The following is a 15,737-nucleotide window of genomic DNA, read 5'->3' as shown; positions in this document are numbered from 1 at the left end:
TCCTTCTCGCCCTATAAAGGTGGCTTAAATCTTCCTGAGTTCACCTCACCCTGCTTCTCCCTCAGTCTCACTGCTACCTTATCTTTTCTTCCTTTCACGACTAAACTTTGAGAAAAACAATCACTTGACTTTCTATCTGTACTTTCTCACATCATACTTTAATTATCTGTAGCCTAACTTCAATTTCAGTGACTCCATTGAAGTTGATGTCTCAATGACTTGCTCATTTCAAATCTAGAGATACTTTGTCAGATTCCCACACTGACTTCTTTGTAGCACTTAAGACAATGATTGCCTTATTTGGCCTTAGCAAAATGACTTTCCAGCTTTACTACCCACCTTTGTAATCAGACTTTTTTTTTTTTTTGAAATGGGGTTTCTGTAATCAGACTTTTTTTTTTTTTTTTTTGAAATGGAGTTTCTGTAATCAGACTTTTTTTTTTTTTTTTAAGATGGAGTTTCACTGTGTCATGATCTTGGCTCGCTGCAATCTCTGCCTCCTGGGTTCAGATGATTCTCCTACCTCAGCCTACCGAGTAGTTGGGATTACAGGCGCATACCACCATGCCCAGCTAATTTTTGTATTTGTGGTAGAGACAGGGTTTCACTATGTTGGCCAAACTGGTCTCAAACTCCTGACCTCAAGTGATTCACCCACCTCGGCCTCCCAAAGTGCTGGGATTACAGATGTGAGCCACCGTGCCTGGCCTGTAATCGACTTTTTTGATTCCTCTTTCTCCTTCTGTCCATTAAACACTGATATTTCCCGACATTTCATACTTCTCTCTCTTCTCTTCTCAATTTCAGCCCTCTCTATAGTGTCATCCGCTTTTCTGGGCTAATTCCCTTGCTTGTAGATTCCTAAATCTGTATTTCTAGCCCCAATCTACTCTTTAGCTCCTGGTCTGTACTCCCAGTTATCTACCAGACATATTTGCTTAGATTCTCTGTAGGCACTGCATCAGTCAAGATAGGCCAACAACAACAACAAAAACCCAAATCTTAGTGGCTTACAAAGACTTGCTTTTTGATCACATTACACATTCATCGTGGCTCTGCTGCAGCTGTGACCCTGCTGTCCTCCCTTTGGAACCTAGGCTGACAAAGAAGCATCTATCTGGAACATTGCCAGTCATCCTGGCAGAGAGGAAAAAAGATACATGACAAGCCATGTGCTGGCCCAGAAGTAACACATTTCAGGCCACATTTTATCAGCCAAAGCAAGTCACTCCTGAGATAATTGGGTGTGGATGTATAATCCTCCCCCAGGCAGGGGCATGGGAATGTTTGGCACCAGTAATACAATCTACCACAGGCATTTCAAGCAAAGCATGTCTAAACCTTCTATTTATTGTTTTATCCCCATCCAAAACCTATTCCTCCCCAATTTTCCTTTTATTCTATTACTTGGCATCACTGTATATTAAGTCAGCCAAGCTAGAAACTTCAGAGTTGTCTTTAAATTCTTTTCCCCATTTCCAGTCCCTCCATACGCATTTAGAAAATAGTCCTCTGTGGGCCAGGTGCGGTGGCTGACACCTGTAATCCTAGCACTTTGGGAGGCCAAGATGGGTGAATCACCTGAGGTCAGGAGTTTGTGCAACTGCACTCCAGCCTGGGCAACAAGAGTGAAAATCTGTCTCAAAAAAAAAAAAAAAAAAAAAAAAAAATTTAAAAAGGCCGGGTGTGGTGGCTCACACCTGTAATCTCAGCACTTTGAGAGGCCAAGGCAAGTGGATCACCTGAGGTCAGGAGTTTGAGACCAGCCTGGCCAACATGGTGAAACCCCGCCTCTACTATAAATACAAAAATTAGCCGGACGTGGTGGCATGCGCCTGTAATCCCAGCTACTCAGGAGGATGAGGCAGGAGAATCGGTTGAACCTGAGAGGTGGAGGTTGCAGTGAGCCGAGATCGCACCATTGCACTCCAGCCTGGGCGACAGAGCAAGACTGTCTCAAAAAAAAAAAAAAGAAAAAAGAAAGGAAGGAAGGAAAGAAAGAGAAAAAGAAAATAGTCGTCTGTGTTCTGTCCTGAAATCTCTCTTGTCTCAGTTCTTCCTGTTGTATGTTCCCGCCACTCTAGGCAGAACTGTTTTATTGCAGGAGACTCCTAGCAGTCTCCTTGTCTCCATTCTTCCTTCACAAATGCATCCTCTACCCTGCTGTGAAAACACAGATCTTATTATGCCACTCCACTGCTCAGAAATCTTCGGGTATTCCCCATTGCTTACCAAATGCATTCCTGTGGTGTTTAGTGTTTTCCCAAGGTGGCCAAAACAACGTTTTCATTTTATCTTTCACCATAACCTTATACATCTTCTATTTCCCATATCCACTGTACATTCTTATCCCTGGAACGAGTACATCCATTCCATCCACTGTTTTCATTATTTTTATTAAGGCATAATATAGATACAGTAAAATGCACCCTAATTTTTTAGTGTCTAGTTTTAGTTGAGTGTATACTTAAGCTTTTTGTTGTTGTTTTTCATTTTTTTGAGATGGTCTTGCCCTGTCACCTAGGCTGGAGTGCAATGATGTATATAATCATGGCTCACTGCAGCCTCGGCCTCCTAGGCTCAAGCAATCCTCTCACCTCAACCTCCTGAGTAGCTGGGACTACAGGCCAGTGCCACCACACTTGGCTAATTTAAAAATATATATATTTTTTGGCCAGTGCGGTGGCTCACGCCTGTAATCTCAGCACTTTGGGAGGCTGAGCTGGGCGGATCACAAGGTCAGGAGATCGAGACCATCCTGGCTACCACGGTGAAACCCCGTCTCTACTAAAACTACAAAAAATTAGCCGGGTGTGGTGGCGGGTGCCTGTAGTCCCAGCTACTCGGGAGGCTGAGACAGGAGAATGGCGTGAATCTGGGAGGCGGAGCTTGCAGTGAGCTGAGATGGCGCCACTGCACTCCAGCCTAGGAGACAAAGCGAGACTCCATCTCAAAAAAAGAGAGAGAGAGATATATATATACACATATATACGTATATATGTATATATGTATATATGTGTATATATGTATATATGTATATATGTATATATGTATATATGTATGTATATATGTATATACATGTATATATGTATGTATATATGTATATACATGTATATATGTGTGTATATATGTATATATGTGTGTATATATGTATATATGTGTATATATATGTATATATGTGTGTATATATATATATATTTATATATTTAGGGACAGGGTCTAACTTTGTTCCCCAGTTTGATCTTGAGCTCCTGGACTCAAGTGGTCCTCCCACCTCAGCCTCCCAAAGTGTTGGCATTACAGGCATAAGCCACCATACCTGGCCCTAGTTTTGACAAATACATACAGTTCTGTAGCCATCACACAGTCATCCCTCAGAATCCATGGGGGATTGGTTCCAGGACCTGCTGTGGATACCAAAATCCACATATGCTCAAGTCCCTGATATAAAATGGTACAGTAACCAAGGTGTGGTGGTGCATACCTGTAGTCCCAGCTGCTTAGAAAGCTGAGACAGTAGGATCACTTGAGTCCAGGAGTTTGAGACAAGCCTGGGCAACATAGCAAGACTCCATCTCAAAAAACAAAAATGGTGTAGTAATTGTATATAACCTATGCACATCCTCCCATATATTTTAAAACAGGGGTGTCCAATCTTTTGGCTTCCTTGGACCACATTGGAAGAAGAATTTTCTTGGGCCACACATAAAATACACTAACCATAGCTGATGGGCTAAAAAAAAAAATCACAAACAAATCTCATAATGTTTTAAGAAAGTCTACAAATTTGTTTTTGGTCTTTTTTTTTGAGACTGAGTCTCGCTCTGTCACCCAGGCTGGAGTGCAATGGCTCAGTCTCAGCTCACTGCAACCTCTGCCTCCCGGGTTCAAGTGATTCTCCTGCCTCAGCCTCCTGAGTAGCTGGGATTACGGGCACACGCCACCATGCCCAGCTAATTTTTGGATTTTTAGTAGAGATGGGGTTTCACCATGTTGGCCAGGCTGGTCTCAAACTCCTGACCTCAAGTAATCTGCCTGCCTTGGCCTCCCAAAGTGCTGGGATTACAGGCACGAAAGCCACTGCTCCCGGCCCAAGTTTACAAATGTGTACTGGGCCACATTCAAAGCCGTCCTGGGCTGCATTCAGCCCACAGGCTGCAGGTTGGACAAGTTTGCTCTAAAAGATCTCTAGATTACTTATAATACCTAATACAATGTAAAGGCTTAAATAGTTGTTATACTATATATTAAAATGTGTATAAGTTTTTACTGTTGAATTATTTTAAATATTTTTCTAGGTTGCTTTAGTACCGAATACAGTGTAAATGCTATGTTTTATTGTTTTTAATTTTTTTCATATTAAAATTAAATTTTTAAACATGTTAACAATTTTCTGTGTCTCAGGTCTTTAAAATTTATATTTTTATTTATTTTTAATTGACACATAATAATTATACACATTTATGGGTTACATAGGAGTTTTTATACAAATAATGTGCAGTGATCAAATCAGGGTATAATTAGAATATGCAAACCTTTTTAAAGAATATCCACAGTTGGTTGAATTCCTGAATGCAGAACCTGTGGATACCAAGGGCTGACTGTATAATAATTCTGTCATACCAAAAAATCTTCAGGTGTCCTTTTGTAGTTAACCTTTCTCCTTCATTCCCAGCCTTTGGCAACCACTGATATGTATTCTGTTCCTACGGTTTTGCTTTTTCCAGCACATCATATAAATAGAATCATAGCCTTTGAGTCTGGCATTTGAGATTCATCCAAGTTGTGTATATATCAGTAATTTGCCCCTTTTTATTGCTGAGTGGTATTTCATAATATGGATGAGCCACAGTTTGCTTATCCATTTCTGAGTTTAGGGGTATTTGGAGTGTTTCCTGTTTTTTACCCAACTTCCCTTTTCAGCTCCTACTTATAAGGCATGGCTCACCTATTTCCTCCTCATCAGCTTTTCCCATTGCTTCCCATATGCCCTTATGACATTGTGTTACAGTTTATTGTATACACTTTTCATGAAGTCAGGAAGGCAAGTTTATTAGTTCCCTTGATGCCCCTGGCTGTCATCCCCAACATCTGCTTTAGAGCCTAGCAGTCACATGGGTGCTCAAGCAATAACTGGTGAATTGAAAAGGCCTGGATTCCCTTTTCTCCAAGGCATCACCTCTTCAGGCTGTCATACGTAGAACCAGAGAGGTTTTTTTTTTTTTCCTTTTTTTTTTTAAGGGTAAAATAAATTTTGAAAATGCTGTATACTCTATATCCCTTTTAAAGATTATACATGACTAAATAAAGGTTTTGAGAAGTCATACAGTAGAAAAATACTTTTAACTTTAATTTGATCCCATATTTCTCAGGTTTGTTCCACCGTAAAATACCTAAACACATCCTGCAAAGCTAATATTCCTAAAGAACACACTTTGGGGGAAAAAAAAATGCTAGAACCAATTAGATTTCTTCTGATCCAGCTAGGAACCCAAGATCACATATGCATTTGATGGAAGGAGATTTTTCTATACTCATAGAGTTATGTATGCATTGGTGTATGATCTTCAGCTGAAGGTAACAATAGTTAAAATGGAGCCAAATAAACTCCCATCAAATTTGTGCCTGTATGCTAAATAAATGTGTTCATACTGAACTCTGCTGTACAGCAGAAGAGAGTGACCAAATAGCAAGATGTAATTCCTTCCCTTGTAATCCATTTCTGAAGTTCCCCTCTTGCCTTCCTAGAAATTTGATTTTCAAATTTTGTCTGTAGAGTTTTTGCTTGGAATTTTAAAAGGGTAAGAGAACATTACCTAATTTTATAGATGATTAGATTGAGGTGTAAAGATAATAAGCTTTGTTCAAGGTATATAGTTGCAAGGCTAGGCCTAGATCTGAAACTGATTTTTTAGTTCCCGTTTCAGTGCTTTCTTCCTGCTAACCATTTGCCAGTGACTTTTTTTTATTATTATTGATAAAGCATTTGTTATTGCCAGGTGTGGTAGCTCACACCTGTAGTCCTAGCACTTTGGGAGGCCAAGGTGGGAGAATTGCTTGAGCCCAGGAGTTTGAGTCCAGCCTGGGCAACAAAATTAGACCCCGTCTCTTAAAAAAAAAAAAAAAGCCAGACATGATGGCATGTGTGCCTATAGCCCCTACTACCCAGGAGGCTGAGGTGAAAGGATTCCTTGAGTCCAGGAGTCCAAGGTTGCAGTGAGCTGTGATCCTCCCAGTGCACTCCAGCCTGGGTGACAGTGAGACCCTGTCTAAAAAAAAAAAAAAAAAAAAAAAAAAGTACTAGTTATGTTGAACCTGGTAAACCAGTTTAAAGATTCCTTAATCTTTTACTGAAAATTGTGAATTTTTTTTACTCCAAGTAAGGAATAAAACTGTTTTTTTCTCAGAAAGTTTATCTATCTTGAATGTTTTTTCCCTTTGTGAACGCACCACTGTGTCATCTGTAAATATATAATAATGTTGTAGCCCAAAGCCATGGGTAAAATATTTTTTGTCTGTATCCTCCTGAAGAGATCCTGGAACATATTTGTTTGTGGAAATACTATAGGTTAAAATGGTTGGGCTAAGGGAAAGTTACAGAGGATTCAACATCTTGAATGAAAGTGATTTTCAAGACTTAAGAGACATTTACCAACTTGCTCCCAATTAACACACAAAAGAAAAAAATGGCCTGAGCACAGTTTGGCACTGTGATGACTAATTACTTTTTTTTTTGTTTTTTTGTAGGTAGGGAAAAGTGGCAATGTACCAGCAGGCACTACAGTGGATAGTACCATCACACATCCATCTGAGTTTGACTTTTACCTCTGTAGTCATGCAGGAATTCAGGTAATTTGGAAGCTGGTTCAGATCTTTGACTTGATAGGAAGATGTTTGCAAATTCAGCAACTAGCTTGAGTAGACTTGTTATTTAACACCGTGCCTAACTTTGTTAATGCTTGTATCCTAGAATTATCTTTTGGTCTAGGTATCTGCTTGTAGGTGTGCTAGGCAGAAGTATTTCTGAGTTTAAGGAGTAGGTTTCAATTATTTTCTCTTCTCGTGTCATGTCAGAAATATATTAATCAGGCCAGGCATGGTGGCTCATGCTTGTAATCCAAGCACTTTGGGAGGCCGAAGTGGGCAGATCACCTGAGGTCAGGAGTTTGAGACCAGCCTGACCAATGTGGCGAAACCCCATCTTTACTAAAAAAAAACAAAAATTATCTGGGCATGGTGGCATGCACCTATAGTCCCAGCTACTTGGGAGGCTGAGGCAGGAGAATTGTTTGAACTCCAGAGGCGGAGGTTTCCGTGAACCAAGATCGTAACCACTGCACTCCAGCCTGGGTGACAGAGTGAGACTCCATCTCAAAAAAAACAAAAAACATTAATCATAAAACTCTCTCCCCAGGGAACCAGCCGTCCCTCACATTACCAGGTCTTGTGGGATGACAACTGCTTCACTGCAGATGAACTCCAGCTACTGACTTACCAGCTGTGTCACACCTATGTGAGGTGCACTCGCTCAGTCTCTATTCCAGCCCCTGCATATTATGCCCGGCTTGTAGCATTTAGGGCAAGGTATCATCTGGTGGATAAAGATCATGACAGGCAAGTTTCTTAGGCACAATAAAGTCTCTTTATATTTTAGTAGCATGTTAAAAAAATGAACTATGATAGAAAACTTTTTTAAGGATTTAAACTTTCAGAGTTTAAATTGTAAGGAGCAAATAAAATTGCATGTGCCTCTGAGAGCTTGTAATGTGACTTTTGGTCCAAGAAGTGCTCAGGCTTGTTTATACTTGTATGGTGTCTCTAAAGGAGTTTAATTTGGAGCTGCTTGTGGTTCTCCCATGGAGCCAAATGCATTTCAGTTCTGCTCAGGTCCTAAGTAGCCTCAAAAAGTGGTCAACACAGTACCCTAGCTCCAATCAAAGCAGTCACAGGGCTGTGGATTCCACTTCATGCAAGTGAGGAGGCCTGACCAGTTCACTTTGCTTTTGGTACATTCTGGAAAAAGACCCCAGAGTGAACCGTATGTATGTGTGGGAGTGGGGGCGCAGATCATTCTCATTCTCAAATAGACATCTCAGGAGAATCAGAGAATCTGATATTTTGACCTGTTCCTGAGCTACTATTAAATAGTTACACAAGCTCTCTGCATTAATTTTCTTTTCCAAATGACCATCTGTGAAGTGTAGCAGTTTCTGGGCTCTTCCCCAAGTCTGAATTCAGCTGCTAAATAGTAGACATTCCACTGCAAGTCTATTTCTGTAAGGGTTGAAAATACACTATTATGGAAAATTTCCAACTGTGGCTTTGTACCTTCCCTTCTGTAATGTGCTTTCATTTATTCGGCATATTTATTAGGTATTGACTGTGTGCCCAGTACTGTGCTAGGTGCTAGAAATACTAAGATGAGTAAGACATGTTTCTTGTCCACGGGGATTTTATGTTTCAGTATGGGAGACAATACAGGCAAATATACAACTGACAAGTAGCCCAAGTCAGTACAGATAAAAGTGCAGTGGGACACCAGAGGAGTGGCTTTTAGAGAAGATTTCATAGCTGGATGGGTAGAATGGCTCTACAAAAAAGAGAAAAGAATTTTCAGGGCAGAGAGAACAAGGGACACAAAGGAGAGAAAGCAAGTGACGTGTTTGTACAATAGCAAATTTTCTTTGGCTGGAGGATATTAAAGGGGAACAAGCAGGTATGAGGCTGGAAAAGTATGTTAGAGCAATACTGTGTTTGTTAAATGTAAAATGCTGTTCCTAGGATAGAATAGATAGGACTTAACAGTTAATTGGATATGCATGTCAGAGGAGAGGGTGAAGTAAAAGATGGCTAAGATTTTGAGCCTAGATGATAAGGATAATAATCACTTAAGAGAAAGTCAGAAGAGGGATGGGGATTTACAGCTTGTCAAGCCCTTTATATCACATGGTATCCTTAAGTAGTATGTTTAGAAGTTGTTGTTGTTACTCCCAAAGACCAAAGTTCAGAGGAGTTATTATGTGTCCAAGGTTATATAGTTAGTGAGGGGAAGACAAGAAGAGACTGGTAGCACAATAGCATTTGCTGGGAATCTCCTATGTTCCATCACTATGCTAGGTACATAGATGCATTCATTCAACTAATGGTTTATTGAGACTTTGTTGTATTATGTGCTAGACACCAAGGATACAGTGGTGAGCAAGGTGGACAAAATTGCTGCTTTCTTGGAGTTTATATCCCAGTGGGAAAATAAATAATTACCCAAGTAATAATTTAATTTCAATTGTGTTTAGTACCATGAAAGAAAAATGTAGGATTCTGTTAAAGCATGTTCCAGGTGGCTCTGACCTGGACCTTAAAGTCAAAGAATATTTCTGTGTGGAAAAATGACATTTGACTGAAGCCTAAAGAAATTAGCCAGACATAGTGGGCAGTGGAAATCTTTATATGGATACTGTTAAGGATTGTGTCTTTGCAGACATTATATTATTTAATTCTTGCAGCAGCCCATTAAAGAAGTTCAGTTGGCCGGGCACGGTGGCTTACGCCTGTAATCCCAGCACTTTGGGAGGCTGAGGCAGGTGGATCACGAGGTCAGGACATCGAGACCATCCTGGCTAACATGGTGAAACCCCGTCTCTAGTAACAATACAAAAAAATTAGCCGGGTGTGGTGGCGGGCACCTGTAGTCCCAGCTACTCGGGAGGCTGAGGCAGGAGAATGGCGTGAACCCGGGAGGTGGAGCTTGCAGTGAGCCGAGATTGTGCCACTGAACTCCAGCCTGGGAGACAGCGAGACTCCGTCTCAAAAAAAAAAAAAAAAGGAAATTCAGTTGAGTCAACTGATATTTAGAAGGACATAACGAATTATTCAAGAAGCTAAAGCTTAAGCCTAAGATATTCTAGAATCTAGTACTGTTTGTGCTATTTGAAACGTGTGAAGTTTGAAGTGGTCTTCTGTTACACCTGCTTTTTGTTTTTTTGTTGTTGTTGTTTTTGGTTTTTTGTTTGTTTGTTTGTTTTGCTTTGTTTTGTTTTGTTTTATTCTCTTTACAGTGCGGAAGGCAGTCATGTGTCAGGACAGAGCAACGGCCGGGATCCTCAGGCCTTGGCTAAGGCTGTGCAAATCCACCATGATACCCAGCACACGATGTATTTTGCCTGAGAGTCTCAGAAAAAGAACTCAACCAATTTGGCACCCCATGCAGCCTCAAAATGTTTCAAATGCCTACCGCCTCTAGATCGAGCCAAGTTGACTTCAGGTGGTCTTCTACCAGCAGCTTGGAATAGTTGCACTGAATCTATACTTTGCAGCACTGTCTGATGCATCAACAAAATTGAGCCATTTTTTTAAAGTAATAGATACTCATAGATTATCTTTTCTGATGCACTGGACTGAATTTTTACCTCAATGTGCAAAGGCTGATCAGCCTGAACTTTCTAAAGGACTTTACAAGAAGGGTTTCTATGGAATATTTTGCTAGCTGTGGTGTTCACCGCATCCCTCTAGTCTTAGAAGAGAAGATTATTCCTTTTTTCTGTAGTCATTGAGTGGGGTATATGCATAAGTGGGAGAGAAAAACCAAACAATCTACTTCAGTTCAGTGTAACTATTTAATTGTGTGGGTCCATAGACTTTTTAATGAAGATTTCTGACTTTGCCACTGTAAATGCCTTTAATGAGCATTAATTTTTGAAAGTTTTACAGAGTTTTATTAGTTTTACTACTTTATCTTATTGATCTCTGCAGACTTGTGCTGGTGCAAGTACATGCTGCCAGGCAATTTGCACTATATTTGGCTGCAGATTCAAATAGGCAGTTCTCTTATTTGGTCGACTTTTGTGAATGTGTGACATAAACAGATGTAATGCATGTCACAGTGACGGAGATAACACTGCCATGATAAAAGTACTCATGTTTCCCCTATTTGGAAAAAAAAAATTGCTTTTAATATTTTTCCAAGTTTTCAAAAGTGCCCATTTTATGCTGCTGTGTGGTTTGTTAAATCTAAATGATTTTTAAACTTTTCTCATAGAAACTTAACTTTGGCAATAAACATTTTTTAAGGTCTCTCTTCTTCCTTCCCCAACAATGTAGTTTTCTAGATGAGAGTTCGGTATGATTTTATCAGCTATTTCTTATATATCATAATCTGGCAATTTCTGAAACCAGTCAGAAAAGACATATATTTCCATGCTTTTTTAAAGAATTATTTTTACCTGTTTTATATTCACAGTTGATGTCCTGTCACTTTGTTTTAAAATAAGCTAGAACCAGGATGCTTCCTTATTGGAAAGGCTTTGCCAGTCCTTAAGGTACAATGAGTGATGCTGCAACTTGCAAAAATGTACCAGCATTTAAAATTTCTTTTCCTGGGAATCAAGGTAACTCACACAACTACTTGCAGTACAAATTTTTTGCTTCTCTTTCGACCTGAAATGTACTTGGTGGGTTTTCCTTCCTTTTATTAAACTAAAACTGTGTGGAAAAGGTTGATTTTTCTTAATAGATTCTGGATTCCACTCACAGGGAGATGGGATTCCTTTCTTGTCCAAACAAAGGGAGTTGCTCTAAAGCGAGCATCAGTTAAAATGTAGGGGAAAATATATTCTGTATGTAGTGTAGATAATACTTTGTGAATGGACAACAGTTACATAGTGTCTTGGTAGCACCAGCCAGTGTTTCCCAGCCCGGAGTTTACTGACTTGTAATTCTCTATCCAGGACATCAGGAGTGAGGGATGGAAAAGGGGATAAAAGGCCTGGAGCCACACTCTATATGGCTGAGGAAGGAGCTAGGGAAAGAGATAGACACAATGGGGTGAAAACAATTTTGCCGCCCCTGCCTGGAAACTGCTGGTGGGGAAATGATGGTGAAGGGTGTTTGCTTGAACTCATGAGACGGTCCAAATCTCGTAAACTAGCCTTCTCAAAATCCCAGCAATATAAAGCACTGTTTTTCTTCAGTCGTTTAAATAAACTTGTAAATACATTGAAGTTTACATTTCCATGTGCTGTTGATCAGCGGCGCCACCTGTGTTTGCTGAGACTGGCCTCTGAGAGAGAGTTTTATAATGTTGATCGAGGCCTGTTGCTCATTAAGCTGAGTGCAGACGTCCTTAATCCCTGCAGATAGTGGGATGAAAGCAAGTTCTGTAAAATGAAGCACAACATAGCCAGGAGTGAAGAGATGGTAGATGTTAATTTCTTAAAATTTTCCTTTTTTTTTTTTGCAAATACCTCACTTGGATAATACAAATCAGGACATGTTGGTGAGGGGCTGGCTGCTTGGCTGCTGCTTTTATTCACACTTGTTCAGGGAGAGCACAGAGAATACCCTTCAGCATGGCCACTCTGGACCCAAGAGGAGGAAAAAACGGAAGCTTTTTTAGGAGAAGGAGGACTCGCTGGAATCCAAGATGTGAAGAACTCTTCGTGACTGGCTGGCTGGCCAGCGGGCACCACATCTGCACTTGAGTGCCTCGGGCTTGCTTATTAATAACGCACAGAAGAAGCGTCACTTCTCACCATCTCCTGGCATGTATGGAGCAGGGAGCAAGGCCATGTTCCAGAAAGCCCTGATTAGCTTGTCTTGCTCTACGCTCGACCTGGAACAATACAGCTTGTAAGACCTCAGTCAGTCCTGGTACACTGGGGTAAATCAGTGTGGTGGTGGAAGAAAAGCCGGGAGGCCTATTTTTATAGGAAAATAGTACCATTAAAGGTGCAATGCTGTCATTTTGGACAAAAGGAAAGAAATTTGGAAGAACTGGGATTATTGGCAAAAACTTGCTGAGGGGTGAATCTTTAGAGCTAATCACTGCAGAATCAGAGTTGCAGCAATATGATTGCAAGCAAGTCTGAATGCATAGTTTTACTTTAATTCGGCTTGACAATTTGAATAGGTAACCCCCTCGGGACTGACTGAATCGTTATGCATGTGTCAATCAATGGGAGGTGTGCATTCTGTAGAAGTAGTTTTAGGCTGTTTGGTTTGGTTTTGTTTTTGTTTTTTAAATGCAGCCTATTTAGGCACTGTCATGTGGTGTGAAAGATTTAAATGTAGCAACGCTAAAGAGTAATAATTTGGGGATAAGAAGTGGGGACATTGGCTGGGCGCGGTGGCTCACGCCTGTAATTCCAGCACTTTGGGAGGCCGAGGTGGGTGGATCACCTGAGGTCGAGAGTTCAAGGCCAGTCTGACCAACATGGTGAAACCCCATCTCTACTAAAAATACAAAAAATTAGCTGGGCCTGGTGGTGGATGCCTGTAATCCCAGCTACTCGGGAGGCTGAGGCAGAATTGCTTGAACCCAGGAGGTGGACGGTGCAGTGAGCTGTTACTCCAGCCTGGGCAACAAGAGCGAAACTCTGTCTCAAAAAAAAAAAAAAAAGTGGGGACATTAAGAGAGTGGTGATGACCCAAATGTTGAACCAATTATGTTTTGGTGGTGGTGTTCTTAGCTGTTGAATCCTGAATGGTTTATAAAGTGAACTAGCTGGCTTAATGCAGCCAGCGTTCTGGGCAGCAGAACATATTAATTCTTACTGTAAATTCTATTTGCTGCTTCCAAAGGTGATGATTTTCAAGCAGACATGTTCTATATGGTCTGTGTTTTAGGATCTGGTGCCCAGCCTCTATCAGAGCTTGCCTACCTGGCAAAGCTGCCTACCCTGCAAGTGGGAAAATATAATCCACTGTTTAACAAGGCTCACCCTCTCCACCCTGTCCTAACGACCTTTTGTGAATGTGCTGTAATATTTTCTTGCTCAATAGCAAGGTGGTAGCTCTGCTTTCATTTTAAGAAAGTGGAGGCTGAGGGCATTGTATCAATACTGTTTCAACTCCAAGAAGTTTTCCTTGTAAAATTAAAGGAAAGATCTTGTTATTGATTAACCATTTTCTTATGCCTTGCTATTGACATATTCATGCTCTTTCTATGTCTAGTGGCTGAAAATGTTTGCATTTGTTCATTTGACTAATGGTGTGATTTTTGTTTCTATATTATTAGACCTGTAATGTTTTAAAATGTATTTTATTAAATTTGGATTGGATGTATGTCTCTAGCAATACGAGGTACTTTCTAAACTATTAAGGGAGGGGTTGTATCCTCATGTTGAGATAAGATGATGGTCGTTTAAATTTTGCAATTTTTTTTTGGCCTGCAGGGATATTTTGTGTTTATGTGTCCAAAAAAGGAATAAATTGGCATTCTTGTGCCAAAAGTTGTTTTTCCTGTCAATTGTCTAATAAGTATGCAGTACACTGTAATGGCAACATACATGGTTGCTTTTTAAAAACAATTTCCTCAGTATGAGAAATTTTACAAAGAACAGTGGAAAAACTTTGTGTTTTTAACTCTTGGGTCTCCCTATTTTTAAAAATTGCTATTTGGTATACAATTATTATGTGTCAATTAAAACTAAAATAAAACTTTTAAAAAAGAAATTTCTATTTGAGAATTTTAGAAGAGCTTTTCAGCAACATTTCACTTATGAAAACTTTTACAAAATTGATCAGAGTTCTGGATATGGCTCTTAATGGGAAGATCTATTTAAGCAATGCTTGAGAAGAATCTGCAGTCTCCAGAGGGCAGTGTGGCCACACACTTTGTAAGACTTCTCCGGATTCATCCAACCTGGGGCTATCCAGTCTCATCTTTAGAAAAATTCTCACCAGCAAGTCCTTTTGCTAAGTCATGGCAGGGACAATTTCTTAGGGAATTTATAGTTTGCCAGAGGAGAAAGTTCTGCATATAACTCTACTAGAAGGCGGTTGTTTTTTCCATCTGTGTACTATCTCTACCATATTTATCAGTTATCAAACATTTATCATGAATTGGGGACATGCCATGTACTGCCTAGGTTCTGGGAACACAGAAGAGTAAAAAATTATTCAAAGAATTCATTCTAATTTGGCATGAGATGGAGGAAGAGGCAGCGAGATTAACACTGAGTGCCTACTATATGTCAGTCACTTTATTTATTTATTTATTTATTTATTTATTTTTGAGATGGAGTCTCGCTCTGTCGCCCAGGTGCAGTGGCACGATCTCAGCTCACTGCAAGCTCCGCCTCCTGGGTTCACGCCATTCTCCTGCTTCAGCCTCCCTAGTAGCTGGGACTACAGGGGCCTGCCACCACGCCCGGCTAATTTTTTGTATTTTTAGTAGATTTGGGGTTTCACCGTGTTAGCCAGAATGGTCTCAATTTCCTGACCTCATAATCCGCCCATCTTGGCGTCCCAAAGTGCTGGGATTATAGGCGTGAGCCACCATGCCCGGCCTATTTATTTTATTTTATTATTATTTTTTAAACACAGGGTCTTGCTCTGTCACCCAGGCTGGAGTGCAGTAGCACGATCATAGCTCCCTGCAGCCTTGACCTCCCAGGCTCAAGCAATCCTGCCACCTCAGCCTGCTGAGTAGCAGGGACTACAGGAGGTGCGCATCGCCATGCCCTGCTAATTTTTGTATTTTTTTTGTAGAGATGGTGTTTTGCCATGTTGCCCAGGCTGGTCTCAAACTCCTGGGCTCAAGCGATCCTCCCGTCTTGACCTCTCAGAATGCTGAGATTATAGGTGTGAGCCACCGCACCAGGTCTGTCAGTCACTTTCTATTGATATCTTTATCCCAGGAACAGAGTGTTGCTGGGCGTTGTATCAATACTGCTTCAACTGCAAGAATTTTTCTTGGTAAAATTAAAGGAAAGATCTTGTTATTGATTAATCATTTTATA

At 40.5% G+C, this 15,737-nt stretch overlaps 1 protein-coding gene across 3 annotated transcripts in view; it reads left to right on the top strand.

Annotated features, from left to right (window-relative positions):
• Nucleotides 1–14,448, top strand: part of LOC129041041 (protein argonaute-4) — a 50,668-nt gene extending 36,220 nt beyond the window's left edge. Inside the window, exons 16-20 of one of the 3 annotated variants that reach the window (XR_008503774.2) lie at nt 6,748–6,849; nt 7,415–7,614; nt 10,056–10,261; nt 11,237–11,384; nt 12,263–14,448. Coding sequence is in view for 1 of the 3 variants with exons in the window: in XM_054496179.2 (XP_054352154.1) it covers nt 6,748–6,849; nt 7,415–7,614; nt 10,056–10,164 (411 nt within the window). In the remaining 2 variants the exon portion in view is untranslated. Of the gene's footprint in view, nt 1–6,747; nt 6,850–7,414; nt 7,615–10,055 lie in introns of all 3 variants that reach the window. The other 2 variants (XR_008503775.2, XM_054496179.2) reach the window with 2 other exon arrangements.
• Nucleotides 14,449–15,737: the final 1,289 nt, after the last annotated feature.

Source organism: Pongo pygmaeus, chromosome 1 (assembly GCF_028885625.2).
Source record: "Pongo pygmaeus isolate AG05252 chromosome 1, NHGRI_mPonPyg2-v2.0_pri, whole genome shotgun sequence".
Taxonomy (NCBI): Eukaryota; Metazoa; Chordata; class Mammalia; order Primates; family Hominidae; genus Pongo; species Pongo pygmaeus.
Note: the sequence above shows the minus strand (reverse complement) of the source record. Positions and strands in the feature narration are given on the sequence as shown.